General features: G+C 36.2%; 1 protein-coding gene across 2 annotated transcripts in view; it reads right to left on the bottom strand.

Annotated features, from left to right (window-relative positions):
* The window catches only part of GRIA2 (glutamate ionotropic receptor AMPA type subunit 2), a 181,932-nt gene that overhangs the window by 86,270 nt on the left and 74,798 nt on the right, over positions 1-20,864 (bottom strand). For both annotated transcript variants that reach the window (XM_036763318.1, XM_036763319.1), the window contains exon 3: positions 7,603-7,842. In XM_036763318.1, the coding sequence (XP_036619213.1) occupies positions 7,603-7,842 (240 nt within the window). The remainder of the gene's footprint in view (positions 1-7,602; positions 7,843-20,864) is intronic.

Consider the following 20,864-nt stretch of genomic DNA (forward strand, 5'->3'; position numbering starts at 1 on the left):
TGTGTATGCACACGCATATATTTATATACATAGATATATATATATATATATATATATATATATATATATATATATATATATATATATATATATATATATATATGTGTGTGTGTGTGTGTTTACGACATTTAGCCCCATGGCAGATTCCAGTGTAATCTATTCAGCACTATAGAAGGCATTTACACTCTGTGGAAAACAAAGTTCACCATCTCAAGATTGTGAGTGAAACCACTATTGTACCTCAGTTGCAGAGATAGTAGCACATTACAGAATGTAGGGTATATTTTTCCAACTCTTTGGACTTTTAGGACCACTAGCAATTAAAGAGTATTCGTATAGTGCCTGGGTTTGTTTTGGCAGGTCTGATGAATAGAAGGATGTATGGAATGATTGTGTGTGTATGTATATATGTTTGTGTGTGCATGCGTACATGCATGTATGTATATGTATGTGTGTATATGTGTGTGTGGGTGCATGGGTATTTTGCCTAATGGCAGCCATCTTTAGAGTGGAGGGTAGGGAGGGAAGAAAAAAAGAAAAAAATGTTACATGATAAGTTTATTATGTATTTAAAAGGAATAGAAAGTTGTACATAGTAGATATGCAGTTTCATGTGCAGTCATCCTTTTTATTCCATGTTACAGAAATGCTTGTTTTATTTCATAAATTAAAAATAAAATAAATTTAAAAAATTAAAGAGTGTACATATAAGCAAAACTCAAATTTGGTCAGAATCAGTCAATTCCTTCCAAACTATTATGGAGCAAATGGAAAATATAGAAGTTGATTTAAAATGGAGGTCCTATTTCATTTAGTCAAAAATCTTTCAGAAAAGAGATTTTAAAAAACGTCATGATAGAACATTAACAACACCTCATAAATTTCACAACTTCACTATGTGTAAATGAAATCTTCTGTGTTATCATATAAGCTCATTTCCTTTCTGCTCAGCTTCAGTGAAGGAGGAAATCAGTTAGTCATCATGCTTACTACAGTAACTGTTCCTATGCTTGAATATAGATATGATTCCCCTCTGTCTTCACTTCAGCAGGTTATAAAGACTAAGTCTCTTTATCCTTTTCTTTATATACACATTTCTAAAATCATAATCATGTTGTGTCTTTCCCTTGATACCCTCTGAAATACCAAGATTATTGTGTGCTCTCACGATTTTAGGTATTAGTTTTGATGATGCATATCATAACCCTTCCTCACTTGCCCATCCCGTGCATTTCCTGCCTATATCCTCCCATAAGTTCATAACAAGGGGCCAACCCCTTAGGGTTATGTTTTTCCACAATTTATCTTTATAGGATAACAATGGAGCTGAGGATTTGTCTATTGTTTATCTCTTTTATTTCTTGCCATGGTGGTGTAATTAGTTCATTTCTTTATTGCTTCTACATTTCTTTGATGACATCTCATTCTGGTTCTCCTTTATAATTCCTTATTTGACATGGTCACACCCACTTATATACCTACTCACACCCACCATATGCTTATATTCTTTTCTGGATGATAATTATTCTCAGTAGAACATATGATTCATGGCCTTAAATCAGTAACAGTAATACAAAGGGAATCGCCATATACCATCCACAGGTTATATCTACAACTGTTAAATGGGCACTTTCTTCGAAATAAAAGGTAGTGTGGGAAATGTGGATTATAATTAAAGATAACATGTCTATCCTTTTTTCTAGGCCCATCTGAAGGATTACTGAAAGGTTCAAATAAAGATGTTATTTATAATAATGGAAATTCAGTGCTATCATCTGACAGGCACTACTAGGAAATTCAAGCATGGAGGGCAATTTGTAAATGGATTTCATAAAGTGATAATTCTCAATCTGTTCCTTGGCAGTTCTCTCTATCAATGAAAATGTAAATTATGCTTTTTAAAAAAAATCAGAATCTATTCGAGAACATGGCAGACTTTCAAACTAATTAATTCCACACACCAAAAGTCACTAATGGTCAATGCTGGATCTCTGTGACTTAAATCTGCCATTATTAAAGTGTGTAATTTATAACTAGAAAAGCTAACAAAACTACCATTTGTTATAGAACTAAATCTCTGCTAGAGTGGTTCATTTTCAGACTTGATTTATTTAATTTAATGGTAAGTCAATGCTAATCTTATTAAATCTATATGTAGGGCAGTAGTAGATGATCCATAAATAGGTGGACTACCTACCATCCTTTATCATTGGAGATTATTCTACTGATTCACAATCAGAGGAATGTGGAAGGATCTCCCTTCTCTCTCCCACCACTCTGCCTAGAAGTGGTGATAGATTTATACTTAGTCATTCAAATATTTCTACTCTGACCCAAGAATCCTTGCAATCACAAGTATTCACTTTACAAGAGACCTGGCTAGAATTAAGATTATAGTGTGGGGCCAGAAAAAGTCAGCAAAACTAACTTTCAACAGTACTCCAACCTGTACTTCTAATTTTTCTTATCTGGAAAATGAGATGACTGTACTAGACTGTCTACAAGGTTCTATCTCCCTGCTCTATTTATATATTCCTATTATCCTATGATTCTGTGACCAACCAAAAACTATCAAATTACTTTAAAAAACCATCATAAACAGGAAGTGCTAATGCCCAAGCAGTGTCTTACACATAGGCAGAGAACCAGCACACCCATTTTATTCAGAATGCAAACTTCTATAGGACTGGGTCAAAGGATCATGGATCTAAAGCTGTAAGACATTAGTGTCAAACACAAATGGAAATGGGCATCACTAAACAGTAAATAAGGATCCTTATGGCCTGCATATTGACTTAAAAAAACAAAGAGTAATATTATCTATGGTCTATTATTTTTTTAAATTTTATTTTGTTAAAAATTTCTCAATTACATGTTAATATATTTCTGTCCATGTTTAGGAGAGTTTCTAGCTGAACATGCAGCCAATGGTGAGCCCATGTGTGACACCTCTGCTCAAAGGGACCTTAGAAGTCATCATGTCCAACGGTTTCATTTTACAGACAGGAAAACAAAATCAAAGAGAAGTTAGATGATTGACCCAGAGTCACACAGCTGGTATGTGTCTAAGTGGAATTCAACACCAGTCCTTCATTACTCCAAGTTTAGTACTCTCTCCATTCCACTAGAATTAAGTTCAAAGTCTATCATTATATGGGTTCTTGACAGAGCTTGGAGTATGGTACACATGGGAAAGTGGAAAGTGTGATCTACTTTTTGTCAGAGGACCTTGACTTGAATCCTAGATTTGCATCTTAATGTTTGTACGACATCTTTGGGCCGGTTCCCTCTTTTACAAAATAAGGGAATCAGGATGGATTACCTCAAATGTCCCTTCCATCCCTAAAATTATGCTCTTTTAATATGAAAGTCACAATTTGAGTTCCTCAAGAAAAACTGATCATCGACTCTATCATTTATATACATTAGGAACAGATGTACAACTAGTAAAGATAACATTAAATGTCCACCATAGTTGAAATGACTATCTCATCTGGATGCAGAGATATTTGATGGATCAGATGCCAACTTATTATTGCTAAAACCTTTGCAGCGAATTCCTGGGATAAAATAATATCAGGTAAAAATGATGCCAGCAGAGTTGTAACCCAGGCAAGAAGACTGAGGCTTAGCCCCAGGGTTCTGAAATTGTGAAATACTGACTACACTTTTACTCCTTCAAACAGGTAAAAAAATGAGCCTAACACATCACTAATAATCATGACACATTGATGGCTAAAACAAAGTCACATTTGGAGGCACTGGAACAGATTTATCAAAACCAGGTGAGCTGTTTTTTTTCCCCTGTCCTGTTGTTCTAGATCATGATTGAATGTTCAGTGTGATTCTCATTCTAGATTCTCTTACGTTAAACACACACACATGCTATAAACTTTATGAATAAGAATGAAATTATACATAATACATATCATTAACAGTATTCTTACCTTATCTAGATACTACAATGATTTGGTAAATTCCATTTGGTCCAAATTTGTGATTTTTATCAGTGTGAGAGCCCCCTGGTGCAGAATATCAGCAGGGGCAATCTTAAAGAGTTGCCTGATTCATTGTGGTTCAGTGATTTGGTCATGGTCGCACAGCAACCATGTATAGTACATTTCAGAAAACAAGACTTGTACGTAGTCCTTTCTGACTCCAAAGTCAGCCCCTGCTCTCCAGGAGCACACATTCTAAATCATTATATTTTGTAATGCCAGAAAGAAAGGGAACTACATGGACTTTTAGTTTAGGTTTTCCCTTCTTTGTAATAACTTGCAAGATGAATATAAAATACATTTTCAAAATTTATATAATTTAATGGATAGAATGTAAGCTCCTTAAGGACAGTAACTCTCTCTCTCTCTGTCTCTCTCTGTCTCTGTCTCTCTCTCTCTCTCTCTCTCTCTCTCTCTCTCTGAGTGTGTGTGTCTCTGTCTCTCTGCCTCTCTCTGTCTCTCTGTCTCTCTCTCCCCCCAGTATCTAACTCCTAGCACATAGCAGATACTTAATAAGTGTTTGTTAAATTGTTAAATCATAGCTCTGTAATGGGTCATTTAGGGAAACTTGGATTTTTTGGGGAGTTGTACAACCCTAAGATTTTAGGCTGACATCAAGAAGCATAACCATACGCCCTTGGTGTCATTGTCAGAGATAATGTGACTGAAAGAGAATAATGATTGCTGTGCTGTATTTGCCCTTTCTGTTTAAAATAGGTGCTAAAAATACAAAAAAACTAGCTTTCTCATCTGAAATGTGACCCAAAGGAAAAGGAAGCAAAGAGACAGAAAAAAAGCTGTGACTTTTAAGAGGCAAATAACTCATTATGTAGAGGAGGTCAGGAATTCCCCAATTACTTTATGAGAATCCTTACAGACGCATTTCTGAGAAAGGTTTCAGAGACAAGATCCACCATCATAATGTTCAAATCAAAATTCATCAAAAGCTACTTGACAATATCTTTAGATTAAGTGAAAGGTTTTTAATAGCACTTTAGCATAGCATTAGTTTCAATGTCCTTCTATTACCAGATATACTCAAGTTCAAATGTACTTGCAGATTTAAATGGTTTTAAACCTTACCACTTAAAACTTTGTTTAGTATTTCCAAAAGAGAAAGTGCCAATCTATATTAGTAAAGGAAGACTCTATTTAAGAGTTCCCAACATGAATTTTAAAGAGAATGAATAGAGGCATGTAAGAAATGTCATGCGTCCCTGCATTAGTGCACTTATCAGCCTGAGTTCAACTTCAGGGAAGAGTTCTAGTTCCACACCTTCCTATGCAGTAAAGTTTTTCAGGCTGCAGTGAGGACAAAGGAGTTGGCAAAAAAGCAAAAGCAAGACTGGGAGGGGGATGGAGGGAGTGGAACTGTCAGCAAATGCTGAGCTATATAAATACTAGCCTCACATTTGTAAGGTGACTACTTTGGAATAATTCATCACATTGGAATCAACATTTGGTCTAAATGCTTCCATATACTTGTCCATCCCATGAGAATAACAATACTCTTCCTTCTCAAAGTAAAATGAAAAATTTGTTGACACAAACACTTTCTTTGAGCTAATGTACTGGTTGTTCAGTGGAATGTTATCATTTCCAGGTCCAGTATATCAGTGAATCTTATATGATTCCTTAACTGAATACTCCTGACTCAGAGGAGCCTAGCCCACAAGAACCAACTCATTAAACAATGGAGAATTGAGTGGCATCTACCTTTTCTGCCCTCGCTAGATGACCAGATGTCCTATCTTGTGGCAAGAATAGTTTCCAGTTTTCATTTGGAATTGTTGACATTCCAGAAGCCTAATCAACGAAAGAAGCCTGCTAGGGTGTAATTTATACTTTGTAAAAACCTCCTTGCCTCTTTTGACATGGAGATTTGAGTTGGCTTCTATCAAAATTAAAACTCACCGAAGAAGACAGAGGGAGCAAAGAGAAAAGCATTCCCAAATTGTCCAAATTGCACCCAAAGCACAATGATTTATTGTTGTACCCAACAAACATTTTCACTAGAATTCTTCCCTTAAATAGCATTATAAATAAATATAAAGTGTGTGTGTGTGTGTGTGTGTGTGTGTGTGTGTGTGTGTAGTTGTATAGGCCTCAGGAAAATCTTAGTTCAAATACCACCTCTCATACATATTAGATTATGACACTGATGAGGTCGATTAACCTCTCACAGCTCCAGACAACTTGCTAAAAGTATAAGCTCCCAAGCAGATAGAGCTTCTTCATTAGGAGTTCTTTACATCAATAAATCACAAGTATGTTCTAAATATGCATATTTGGAGTCTATATCTTATTAGTGAACTTCTTTAGAACTATAAGGACCACAGTATACTCAGGCCATAAGGGAAGAGAGATTGAGGGAGAGAGAGAGAGAGATCTATATGTGCGTGTAGTCACATATATATGTGTGTGTGTGTGTGTGTGTGTGTGTGTGCATATATACACACATACACATATATATGCATGCATGCATGTATATGTACATGTATGTAAAGATAAATTAATGGACATACAGCATGCACCTATATAGGCATGTACATGTGTGTAGGTGCCTGTGTATGTGTGCATGCATTTGTATATGTGCATCTATGTGTATTAATATATACATAGAAATAAATTAGAGATAAAGAAAGAAATATTAGACTGAAATTAATCAGAGATAGAGAAATAGAAATATATATCATATAGATAGATGGATATAGATGAGAAAGGGAGGATAGGGAAAAGGAAAGAGAGAAGGATAAAAAGAAAGAGGGAGAGGGATAAAGAAAGAGTATATAATCAGCTATGTTTGCATCTACGTGCAAATACGCATATACATACATATATGCCAAGGAGAATAATTTCATCAGTGCAGTGGGCTCCCTAATGTGGAAATTCCCTCTACTGATACAGATCAAGGACTCTTCGAGCAGTGATAGTCTTCTAGATTCCCTTACGACACTGAGAGGTAAGTCAATTTGCCAGTCACACAGTTATCATGTGCCTGAGAAAAGACTTGAACTCGGGACTTCCTGATACTGAAGTCAGCACACTATGCACTATGTCAGCCTTCCTCTCTGATAGTCTTAGATAGATTCTAAGATAGATATTTATATACATAAGTGTATATACATACGGTATCTCTACATTCATATATTTCATATAGTCTGCTTATTTGAATTCTATGTAAGCCTCTCAGAAGTAGCCATCATCTTATTTATGATATAAAATAATTCTTGGCTGGTGCTACATCATATCCAATGTTCAAATATTTCCAACATTTGGGGACATTCCAAGTATTTGTAGGTTTGGTATATTGGGCAAAATATCTGACTGACTCACTTTATTTTTCATTTCATGTAAAAATGCTTCAGCATTTTATAGACAGCTACCCTAATAAATTCAAATCTAGAGATTTACTATTAGGATTCCCCCTCAAAGCTATGGAATGGGTATAAAATTAAAATATCAATTTCACATTTTATTTACCCTTTGTACCACAACTATTCAAATTAATATATACCATTGAGGTTTTGTAACTCAGAAATATCACCATAAATGTCAGGCAGGCTGTACTCACCCCAATCCAACAAAACCAATGGCCTCTTACCTCTATCACTGTCATAAAGGTATGCAAATTTGTCCCACTGGTAGTATTCAATCAAGCTAAGAAGAGCTCCTTTGAGGTCAGGTCTCATCTGAATCACAAATGGATGCGTTCCATCTGTTGGGAAGCTGGGAGTGATGAAGGAGACGTGAAGAGTTCCACAAAAGGATGTGATTGTATTTACAGACTTCTTGTCATAAAATCCAAAAATAGCATAGACACCTCTTGAAAACTGGGAGCAGACTAGGAGAGAAAAAGAAATACACACAGAGAGACTGAATCATTATAGGAATACACATTGATTTGTTTGAAATCGAATACTCAACAAGGTGTGATGGCATACACCTGTAATCCTTCCTCCTGGGACATTGAGATTAGAGGATTACCTGAGCTCAAAGCTTTTAGCTCCAGGATGGATAAAGTTAATTGAATATCTACACAAAGTCCACAACAAAATAGCAAATACCTGGAGAGTGGGGGATCACCAGGCTTCATGATAAGGAGCAAACTGGCATTGGTCAGAAAGGGAGCAAGTCAAAAGTTCTGTGTTGATCAGCAGTGGGGTTGGGCCAATGGGCCACTTTACCTCCAGCCTAGGTAAGATAGTGACCCAATATCAATAAATTAAAAAATAAAAATAAAAAGTCCTTCTCTGGTCCCAAATCATTGCAAGTTATATATAATAGAAATTCTCAGTTTCTTATATAATCCTCTTTTTTTCCACTTCTACTGAAAAAGAGAATATCCATTTTATTTGGTATTCAGAATAAAATATTAAATAAAATAAAACATTAAAAAATAAAATATATAAATATTCATATGTATGAATATATATGAAACAGAATAACTTACATAATTACAGAAATTCATATTTCATTAAAAACTTCAGTAATCAAATAACAGTTTTCTGCATTGTTATTTTGAGCACCATGCTAGATGTTGTAAAGGAACAAATATAAGGATGGGACCTGCATCTGAATTTCATTAGTATGAGGAACTTTCAGATGAGGAATCTCTCTCTCTCAATGCAGGTCTATATCTTCTCTGAAACTTATGTTCTTAGAAAGTAACGTACTATACTGACATGTTAAGTGATTTGCCATGGGTCACACTGAGTCTATGTCAGAGGAGGTCTTGAACTCATGTCTTTCTGGTTCCAAAGCTAGCTGATTTATCTCCTACACCACATTCCTAACATAGAGTCCCTACTTCCAAGGAGCATATAGTTCATTTGAGGAGGATTGAGATAATGATAAAACCATAATGGCAAAATGTTATAATATTGAATGCAAGTACAACAAAAAAAATCAGTGAAGGAAAGAGTTAATATATGTTGGAGTAATCTACACAGGGAAAGTTTCTTAGAGGAGGTAGGATTGGGATAAGGACTTAAATTATGACTAGAATTTGGAGAGGTAGAGAGCAGGGGGTTTTTCCAATAGGTTATTAAGTTAATAGAAAAAATACTCTACAAATGAATACAATATTTCTCCATTTATATGGTTGTCTGATTTCTAGTAACCTTGACCAATCCAAGAACAAAGCAATGAACCTTGAGGGAAATGACAAAACTTCTAGTTGTTTGGAAGAGAGTTGTCACAAAATCCAGGCGGGGGATTGGATTGTTAATACAGCAACTTTGACAGTCATAAGAAATGACAGTTAACAGCAAGCGATGAGATGGAAAAAAACACCTGCTAGAAAATATAGCAGTCAAGGGCCACTTAATGTAAAAAAGCAAGGAACCTGAATGTTTTAATAGGTTCTAGAGGCATCTGTGTAATATGCTATTATTAATACTGAAAATATAGATCCTCTGTCCTCAAAAAACCCAAATGTTTCATACCCTTAGTTCGATAAAATACTGAGACATTTAAATATACTTTAAAGATTTTTATCTGGACAGGTCAAATAAGGTATAAGTTTAAATAATTTGTGAATTTCATTTATATAGAACACTTCTCTCACTATTCTCCATTGATGGCAGATATTTAAAATATTGCTGGTATATTGACTATATTTTTTACTCTGTAGTGATTAACAAGTTTCCAAATTTCTATGCAGTTAATTCTTACAAAATATTTTAAATAAGGAGAGTGAACTTCAGTCTCTTGTAATATTGATTGAAATATACTTCTTGTAAAGAAAGGCTGAATATACATTACCATATTCCCATTTTGATGAAAATAAATGAATGAATGTGAAAAATAAATACATTAATAAATGAATGAATGAATGAACGAATGGAAGCTTTTGCAAAGAGATATAAATGCTACAGCCTAGTCACACAGATAAGAAGCACTGAAATCAAGGTGGGAATTCATCTTTGACTTTGGCTTTAAGGCTAGCCCATGGTCTATCATCTAACAGACTGCCTTTCAATTTATAAAATACAAAATGATGTATACTTCTTCCTGTGGGTGCCACAGATCCTCAAAATTTCCACTCTTGCAAATATGTACAACAGAACTAGCAGTGGTACCATATGACTCAGGACCATTAAAGTCCAAACAGGAGTATTATCTTTCAAAAGCTACAAGATGATGTTACTAATCTGAAGATTTGTAAACCAGCCTATGAGACCAAAAGTAACACAAGCTACCAAAATAATTTCCCCAAGCTGTGATACCAAATAGTACTTTGTTTTGGAGCTGATCGAGTAAGATAGTGTGTATGTGATGCTTTGCAAACTTAAAAGGGCCATATTAAAGCTATTATTTTATTTTTATCAACATTCAGTTTGCTAGAGTAGATAGAGAATGATTCTTGGAGTAATTAAGGTCTAGGTTCAAATCCTGTGCATGACACTTAACCTTTTAATGCTTCTGACTAAAACTGTAAGTTAGTCACCTGCAGGTTGGGAGACAAGAAAGACCTCTTAAAGAAGGGAACATTTGAGTTGTCTTACATGGAACCAAGAAGTGGAGGTGGGGAGAAAAATTATTCCAGGCATGGGGCACAGCTAGTGAAAAGTCAGAGAGATGGGGGCTGGATCATCTGAGTGAAGAACAGAAAGCAGACCAGTATGACTGTAGGTAGAATGAATAAAGTGGAAAACTCAAAAGGTCTAAAAAGATTATGTTGTCAAGAACTTTAAATGAAAAAAAGAACTTTATATTTGATCCTATAGGTCATAGGGGAACATAGTAGTCTGGGGAGAATGTGGGGAAGGGAAGGGAAGGTCAGAAATATGTTTTGGTAAAATCACTTTGGCAGCTAGAGGAAAGATGGATTGTAGTGAGGAGAAATGTCAGGAAGGCTAATTAGAAGATTAGCACAATAGTCCAGATGTGAGGTGATTTTCATCTCTATACCATGAGTCTGTACCATGGTGGTATCTGTGTGAAGAGAGACAACAGGGCTAGTGGAGGTAAAGGCACAATATTTCTCAGCTAGTTAGATATATAATGAGTGAGAGGGAGGAGTTAAGGATGAACCTGGTTGTATAATTGAGTGAATGAGTGGTGACCTCTTGAAAAATAATAGGGAAAGGGGCAGCTAGGTGGCACAGCCCTGGAGTCAGGAAGACCTGTGTTCAAATCTGATCTCAGACACTTGACACATTTACTAGGTGTGTGACCTTGGACAAGTCACTTAACCCCAATTGCCTTGCCTTCCCACCTCCAAAAAAAAAAAAGAAAAAAAGAAGAGAAGAAAAATAATAGGGAAGATTGGAAAAGGAATAGAGGAGAAGGCAGATGATTGATTCTGTTTTGTACATGTTGAGGCTGAGTTTGGGAGGGAAAGGGTGCATTAAGAGGTTTTGTATTTGTCAAGGAAAAGGGCTACCTCTTCATTAAGCACTGGGATTAAGGAGGATATCATGGAGGATAATATCAGAGGAATGTGAGAAGAGAAAGCCCTTGATGAATAACTTTGTTTTTTCCTTTTTTTTTTTCAGCAAAGTTAGAGGCAACATCTTTAGGTAAGAGAGTGGAGGAAAGCATGCCTTGTGAGACTTAAGGAAAGAAGAGGAGGTTTGGAACACAGGAGATTTTTATCAAATTAGGTTATTATCATGATTTGTATAAACCCCAGAACTATATAGAACCCAATCTAATAACAATGGGCAATGAATGAACTTCCCGTCTCTTCTGAGATTGATGGAAGTAAACTTTTTGTAAAGAAAAGCTGAATGGCTCTTTGCAAGTGCCTTGGTTATCTAATCTCTCAGCTGTTTTATAATTACATTCTATGCTCCTTAAATTTACTTGCCTTAGCTTGCTGGCCTTCCAAAAATATGTTCATATCACTTGTGTTTTCTGTATGGAACTAACACATTGCATTCCTTCATCTCACCTTCATCACTTATCTTCCACATACTAAACTGACATTTCCCTGAAATTGGATGATTATCTTTCTTCCACATCATTTTGCATTTTATAAAATGAAAGGCAGTCTGTTATATGATAGGCCATGGGCTAGCCTTAAAGTAAAGAAGATCTGGAGATGAGTCTTTCTTTTGTTGACATTTGCTACCTATGCAATCCTGACAATTTACTTAACCTCTCAGTGCCTGATTAGCAAACAAGTTGGTGATCTGTTTTCAGGGAGAAAGTATATAAATTGGGATTTTCCTGTATTTTATTGAAATCATAAGTCCCCAAGGCTTAACATGTCTAAGATACATATACAGTGATACAAATGTACATAAATGTACATAAATTATATATAATATATATATACATATATATAATCATCAGGATTTTCCTATATTTTAAAGAAATCACAAGGCTTGAAGACATTCCCCTAAATATGGATTGATAGATAGGTAGACAGATAGATTAGCCTTTTGAGGGTAAACCTGTGATTTCATCAAAATATAGGAAAATCCTTATAATACATACATACTGATATGTGTGTCTGTATGTATACAAATATACACACATGCACATATGTGAGCTTATGTATTTTTTAGAGTCAAAGTAAGTTTCTTGGTACTTAGCCAAGGTCTGTATTATTTACTGACCCTGTTGTTATATGCATATTAATATATGTTGGAAATAGCTTCTAATGTACTTAATAACAATATTCATCCTTAATAAAGATGAAAAATCACTAATTACCTGGGTGATATTGAGCAAGACACTCAATCACTGAGTGACCCAGTAAATTTTCTAAGTTGCAATACAATTTCTGGTCTGTGTTTCTGAAGAGAGTTTGTACATAAGCGTTTTCCTATATTTGTTAAAATCACAAAGTCTTAAGACTCACCTGGTAGTATTGTATGTGTGTGTATTATACACACATGCACACCCACACACCCACACACATAAACACTGAGAAGATAGTTTCTTGTGATCCAACATTTAAGAAATTCATAGTTTATTTATTTCCAGTGTGTGATTTGGAAGTAACTTTTAATGTGCTTGGTGATGGTATTTATCTTTCATATAAATGAAACAATCCTTTATCATTACCTCCAAGATAAGTCCTGCAGTGGGATCTATCTCATTATGTATATGTCTTATAGTGTTCACAGACAAGGAGGCCCTTGACATATAGTTCTCTCCAGGTCTGTTTCCTTTCATTTTTCTCTACCGTCTCCTCATCTCATCTAGACATTCTATAGGAGTGGCAGGCAATTTGTTTTATCAAAGGCATCTTTCCTTCCTCACCTCGTAAGCCAAATAGCTAATGCAGTACACAAATTGATAAAGGATGCTGCTCTTTTTTCAGATATGTCAAATTTGCCCTGCTTTTTAATACTCTGTCACATTCCAGCTTCTCTTACCATCCTAATGGCAATGTGTTCTTACTCCAATTTTTTGCCACTTAGGCAGGCCTCAGTGATTCCAAGTGGATGGCAGTCCTCTTGAAACAGCCACAGCTATCAATTTTGTTTTCATATTGCTGTTTTCTCACCGATTTTCATTATTGTACTCCTGGGGTTTTTGTCCAAGCTAAAAGTCAACTCTTATTTCAGTGCTGATGGTTCCATTGACTGTCCATTTTAGGTCTTTTTAGCCCTAATATTTTTGTGATATATTTGTTAATATGGCTTGGTCTACCTCAAAATGCCAAAGCTGTTGCGTGTACTGTTTTATACAAGGTATTTAGGAGATTAAGGGTCCTTAGATTTTTGGTTGCTATATCTTAGTCTCTTTTGCTTTCATCTTTTGAATTTTCAAACATCTGCCTAAAATTTTATATTATTGTTTTGTATTATGTCTGTATTGTGTTTGTATTATGTCTCCACTGAAACTAAGGAATTCAGTAAGTTTTTCAATAATGAATCATGTTTTTAACTCTAGGTAAATTCTACATCATTTTTACCTTTGGAATTAGTCATTAAGGGAAGTCAAACCTTAAAAATTTTCATTTGCCTGCAAATATAACAGGAGTGAGTTTTTGTTGTTGTTTTTTTTTAACCAACAACACAAAACAAATAAAAGGTAGCCTGGTAATAAGGATAGAGAGGTAGCTTCAGAGCCTGGAAGACCTGAATTCAAGTCCTGCCACTGGCACACATTGGCTATGTGACAGCAGACAATCTCTCAGTGCCCCAGGAAATTCAATAAATTATTAGCAGTTGCAGATCCACATTGATAAAGGCAATTTCTTCCTAGAAAATTGCATATACCAATGGTTCTAAAAGTGAGGCCCAGGGACCCTGAGGGAACTCAAGACCCTTTTAGGGGGTCTGAAAAGTCAAAACTATTTTCATATTAATGATAAAGTGCTTTAATTTCTAACATGGGAAATATTGATAGATATAACCAATGTAAACAAAAATTATTGGGGAGGGCTCAATTATTTTTAAGAGTATAAAGTGGTCCCAAGGTCAAAAAGTTTTTAGAAACATTTGTATGGACCAATGAAATCATAAATCCTTTTTTGACAATCAAGGAGAACAGAGCTTATAAATGCAAATGAGTGTGTTTCCTCTCAAAGTTGTCTCCTAAAGAGGCTATGCAATAGTGGTGGTGTGCTCAAATCATTCTGGGAATAAATGCCTTTCTGAGAAATTTCTCTCAACATAGGACATAAGTCACAATGGAAAAATCAGCCATAAGCTAGGAGGGACCACTCAGGTCTTATAATCCCAAACATCAGCCCTATTACCCCAGTGTCACAGCTTTTGTTTGTTATTGATTTTGTTATTTTTATTCATAAAACAAAACAAAATGTTATTATCCTATTCGATAGCTAACTTTCTTTAGCAGACCTGGCTCCAAGTGACTTCTCACTATTTCTAAAAAATAAAATACCTCCTCATGGTATGAAGACAGCACCATTGTGGACTGCAAGAAGAACATGCTGTGTACTCTGGAGGTAATTCTAAAGGAGAGATTCTGAAAGCTCAGTGAATGGCAGCATCATCATTAGAGTGTGTGTAAAGTCTCTCAGGGGCAGTAACTTCAAAGGGAACAGCATCCATTTGGATATATTCCTTCTGTCCAGCTTAGTTTAAAAAACACAAAATCATCCATGTTGCCCATCTTGTATATGGCACCCAGGGAGGCAGTGGAATGGGACAGATACTCTTTCAATTTCCCTTTTGAATCTCAGTCTATTCAATAATCCTGTAGAATGATTTAAGAAGACCTGGAATGATTGTACAGATTAGTAATGTAATTGTATTTGTGGCTAGAGAAATGCAATCTCAGTTGTAATCAGAAGGAGTAAAAAGGCTTTTACTGAGTCATGGCACTTTAATTACAGGTTTAATATCAGGTGGCAAAGAACTCAGTAAAGGCAAATCATTTCAGGAGACACTTTAGGTCAAATGAGAGAAAGGATAATCTCCTGGGTGTAAATATCTTGCTGATTATTCAGTTTCTGTCATAAGCCCAGGTGACAAAATTCAATAACAGTGCTGATCAAGGCAGTACAGGCACATCTGTATCTCCTGGGTCATTCTGTTCATTGCTGTTTCTTGTCTGGCACCCATGACTCTGTCTGGAGAATTACAGTCATCTGTTTAGAGGGAGAGATGGTGAGAGGCACACATCACTCTTGTGTTATGTCTTTCTATTCCTAAATCATCTGACAGATGCCTACTTGGAGATTCTTTGGGATCTGTCTAAAGTATTATAGGCTTCTTCATGGAAAACAGAATCTTCACTGCCACAACTTGTATACAATTCTCTAATCTGTAATACTGTAGCAGTATTAACATTGGCCATCACTTGGAGCAGCTGGATGGTGCAATGCATAGAGTGCTGGGCCTGGAGTCAGGAAGACATCTTCATGAATACAAACATAGCCTTAGAGACTTACTAGCTGTGTGACCCTGGGCAAGTCACTTAACCTTGTTAGCCTCAGTTTCCTAATCTGTGAAATGAGCTAGCGAAGGAAATGGCAAACCACTCCAGTGTCTTTACCAAGGAAACCCCAATTGGGCTTATGAATAGTCAGACAGGACTGAAGTGGGCAGTAATGGTTAGTAAGCAAATATTGCCAATAGGATAGTGAGAGAAGTTGGAATGTGACAGAATATTAAAAATCAGGGAAGATTTAATATATCTGAAAAAAGAGTGGCATCCTTTATCAATGTTTGTATTGCACAAACTATTTGGCTTACGATGTGAGGAAGGAAAGATGCCTTTAATAAAACAAATTGCCTGCCACTCCTATAGAATGTCTAGATGAGATGAAGAGAAGGTTGAGAAAATATGTAGGTTTATATACATAAATATGTAACTTGTAATACACACACAGGTATGTGTGTTTGTGTGTGTGTGTGTACACACACACACACAACTGTCCATTTTCGATCAGTAGCTCAGCTTACTTTCAATAGCACAGAATATCATGTCCCTGTACCCAGTGGTGCCCCACCCCTTTTTAGCTTCCTTTTGTGTTATCCTCTCCCCTTTAGATCATAAGCTTCTTGAGGGCAAGGATTACCTTTCTTTTTCTTATTTGTATCCCCAGCACTTACCATAGTGCCTGGCACATAGTGGTAATATGTTTATTATGTTTACTAAAGTGAATTGAATTTATGCAAGCAATTATAGACCCAGAAAGATTGAATACCCTACCCAAGATCATACAAATTATCCCTACCCCAAGTCTTCACTACCTCATACCTCTGCTCCTATGGTATTCTCTCCCAATGGTGAGTTCTTCTAGAACCTTAGTTTTGGGGAAGGACCACAGACCATCTATCCCTAAGTCTCTGCACTAAGTCATCATGCCCCTGACTGAATACATTCTCAACCCCCACCTTCTCTCGCTTTTCACATTCCCTAACGTGTGTTGTCTTCCCTCACGTAACAACAATGTTGCTTGCAGCTACTGTAAGACCAATAACACCAGCACACAGAATGATGCCAACACAAGTTCTTTGATCTGCTTTTCTAAGGAAAGCAACTTCAAGGGGTTAACAATCTCAGTTTAATTAAACATACATATACCATTCACTTAGTTCAGGGGGAAAAGATCAGCCCCCTGAACTTCGGGGCAAATAAAAGCAGAAATTACAAAACACTTACATTATATAAACAGATCAAAAAACACAAACTTGTCTATCTGATGAAGGCACAGTCTCTGGGAACCCCCTTGAGCTGTTCCTGAGTCTTCCGACTGGATCTGGCCTTCCCCTAGGGCCACAAGCCTCACAGTGTCTTTGGGCCCAGATCTCTCCCTCTATTGTTACTTTAGATATGCATGCCTTCAGTTACTTCCCAACCTTTGATATTCCTTCAGGAACTTCCTGCCCTTAATTCTATTCTCTTGGTTCCTGGACTCTGACCTCACCTGGTCCTCCTTAACTTAGACTTCCCCTCAAGACCCTCCCTAAACGCCTCCTCTAGTCACCCCAGACCACCCCTCAATCCCTCCTACAATCTTTGTGTATATAATCTCCATCTTGCCTCCATGAAGGTGCTCAGATTCAATCTAATTCAGTAGGTTGAATCTGGCCCGCTTGTGGAAACAGTCGTCACAAGGGGGGAGCGGGGAATTTCTTAAGACAGCCCGTTGTGGTGAATCCCTAATAAACTTTGTCTTTTCCCTTGGCTGAGAAGGCTTGAGTCGAATTCTTTCGGCAGGACCTGGTGTGTAGGTATTTTGGGGCTGTGGCGGTCACCCCTAGAAACATATGGTTCCCTTACAATCATCATTTACAAAAAACCTCTTCATATCCATAGCAATATATAGTTACCAGAGAAGCACCAACATCTGGATTATCAAAACTGGGGGTGCTATTTCAATGGCTTGCCCAGAGTCTTGTCACCTTGACTGTACCCCCAAAAGTGAAACACTAAACTTCCAAAACATGTACTTTGCTCAAGGCCCTGAGGGCTGGGGCCAACTATTTAGGGCGTGGGAAATCATTAACAGGGCAGTGTAGGAAAGCTCTCCAATCACTAGTACCACATCATATACATATCAATGACTCCCAATTGTCTTAGTGCAGAGAAACATTCCAAGACAAAAAAGAGCCCACTTTACCAGCCCCATTCAAACAAAGTCCAGATTCATTAAAAGCACTTGATAGCCTTAGCCTCCCAAAAGAGAACCACAACAACAAAAATCCTGCCCTGATTACCATTACACCTCATTAGAACATAACCTCCTTGAGGGCAAGAATTGCCTTCCTCTTTTGTATATATTTGGCTGGCAAGCACTTAGCATATAGTAGGTGCTTAATAAATGTTTGCTGAGGCAGGTTGTAAACAGCTGATCTAAGATTCAAACCCAAGCCATCTTACTCCAAAGCCGGTGCTTACTACAAGCTACTTTGTTCTATCTAGATCAGAAGTGGAGAACCTGAGGCAAGGACACATGTGACCTTCTAGGTCCTTTGGTATGGTCTTTTGACTGAGTCCAAGTTTTAAATAACAAGTTCTTTTATTAAGGGGATTTGTTCCATGACTTCTGGATTCTGTCAAAGGGCCAAACCTGAGGACCTAGAGGGCCACATGTGGCCTCAAGGCCACAGGTTCCCCACGCCTTATCTAGCTCATAAGTAAATGGGAAATATGGGCTTTATCTTATACCTCTTCATGGCTCTTGCTACCCCTTGCTTGAAGCTTGATAATTTTAAATCAACTTGATGAAAAAGTTGGGAGGAAAGTAAGTCTTTGAGGAGTCATTACTTTCAGGTACCTTGATAGAACAATCTTTGTCAAAGCTGAGAATTAAAAGGGGCTATTCTTCCTTCAGCATCCATGTCTCACAATGACTATAGTTGCTTTACTGGTGTTTTCTTTAAAAAATTCAGCTTATCCAGCAAACATTCATCATGGCTTATAATGGCCCTGAGAGAAAAGCTCTTGATCATTATTACTGTGACAGCACAATCAAAATTATTAGGGTAATTACTGCAAGTATCCCCACTTGACAGTTGTTTCCTTGGTTGTTTGTTTTTAATTTTTTTAATGGAGAAGAGGATACACAGAAGTGCCTTTCCTTTCAAGATATTTGTGCAAAGTGGCAAATACAATGGGAATGTCTGGATTAAATGACTTTTTAACAAATATGACAATTCTCTAGCATCTTATCCTGTATGTTCATTCAGATGTTAGCTTTGTGATGGTGTCTCCAATGCTTCTCAGTATAAGTGGACAGAACAAGTACATAAACATTGATGAAAATGATTTAGTAGTAAGGAAATCTCTCTCCTAGAAACATTGAATATCAACACTGGAAAAATGCCTTGGATTTAGCCTCTGTCTTTTCTCCATAAGTGTTTGCAAAAAAATCATCTCAACTATCCTCAAGATGTTATTTTTTTATTTTTTTTTATTTTTTTTTCTCAAGATGTTATTTACCAACCTTTCTGTGGTATACAAGGGAAAAAAAGGGAGCATGAGAAACAATATAGTGTGGTAAAAAGAACATTGTATGGGCAAGACACTTAACCTCTATTAGTTTCAGTTTTTGTGTACCGATCTCAGAGGGTTGTAAGGTTCAGATAATATATGGAGAGTACTTTGGAATTTTAATATAAATATTATTTGCTACTGTCATTAACACAGGAAAATGTGAAGAACATGAGAAATTACACAGGAAGCACAATTCAATAGGAATATTTCACATGGATAAGCTAAGAAGAAAAAGTCTCTCAAAAGAATATGATCAAACAAACAAAAAAACCCAACAACCTGAATTCATATTTTAAGAAATCATAAAAGAAAACACCCCAGAAATAATAAAACTAGAACATAAAGTAAAAATCAACATATGCCACAGAACAGTTATCTCCAGGTTATCTCACCCAGAAATATAATTACTAAACTCTGGAGTTCTCAAGTCAAAGAGAAAATATTAAAAATGGTGAGGAAAAGGCAGAATACATACTGAAGAACCTCAATCAAAATCACAGAAGACTACATATTATACTATGAAAAGAAATATGACAATATGATATACAAAAATGCAAAGAAAAACTAGATTGCACTAAAAAATAACATCCTATAAAGATGATCATAATTCTACAGGGAAAGAAATTGGACACTTAACAAAATGGATGAGTTTAAGGTAGTTCTTTTGAGAAAACTCGAACTGGGAAGAGTCCTTGTGTTGCAACCAGAGGAGATAACACAAATTAAGAAAGGCTACAAAAAAAAATGAGTAACCCCAAAGACTGAAGAGTTGGCCTAGGGCTGGTATGCTAAAAGAAGGAGGAAAAATAGGGTAATTTTAGAGTCCTATTCACTGAGAGAGGAAACAAAGAGAGAAAATCTCTGGGACAGGATGTTAAAAACCAAAATGTTAAAAAAGAAATATTCTAGGCAAGGAGAAGAGAAAGGAAGAACTTAATCTTTCTTACAATTAGAGTATAACAGAGAATTCATTATTCCAACATCAAGGTATCAATTGAGAGAAGATATCATAAGGCTTCTCCTTATGGTCTAGCCAGGGAGTAAAAAAAAATAAACAAAAAAGATTATAGTGGTAGAACCATAATAATGTTAACAAAGGACTGGATGGGTATTTGACCAGAAGGGTAATGTTATGGAGGGTATTTTCTCTAGCAAAAGCAACTATTATAATTAAATGATTAATAAATTAGGTGGAGATAAAAAGTCTGAGCTGAGATGGGAAGGGAAATAAAGCAGAATAGAATCAGCGTTTTCTAAGCATTATAGACTACAACCATCTAGTACTGATTTTTTTTTATTTCAAAAGGAAAGATGGAGTGAGAATAAATAACACAAAGTGCCTGATGGAGGGAAAAAGCAATCTTTAAAAACCTAACCATAAATATGAATGTATAAATGAGCCCATTAAAAGGATGAGTTAACAGAATAGGTTAGAAAACAAAACCCAACAATTTGCTGCAAATTAGAGACATATGTAAGAATTTTAGG

This window comes from Trichosurus vulpecula, chromosome 6, assembly GCF_011100635.1.
Source record: "Trichosurus vulpecula isolate mTriVul1 chromosome 6, mTriVul1.pri, whole genome shotgun sequence".
NCBI classification, from domain to species: Eukaryota; Metazoa; Chordata; class Mammalia; order Diprotodontia; family Phalangeridae; genus Trichosurus; species Trichosurus vulpecula.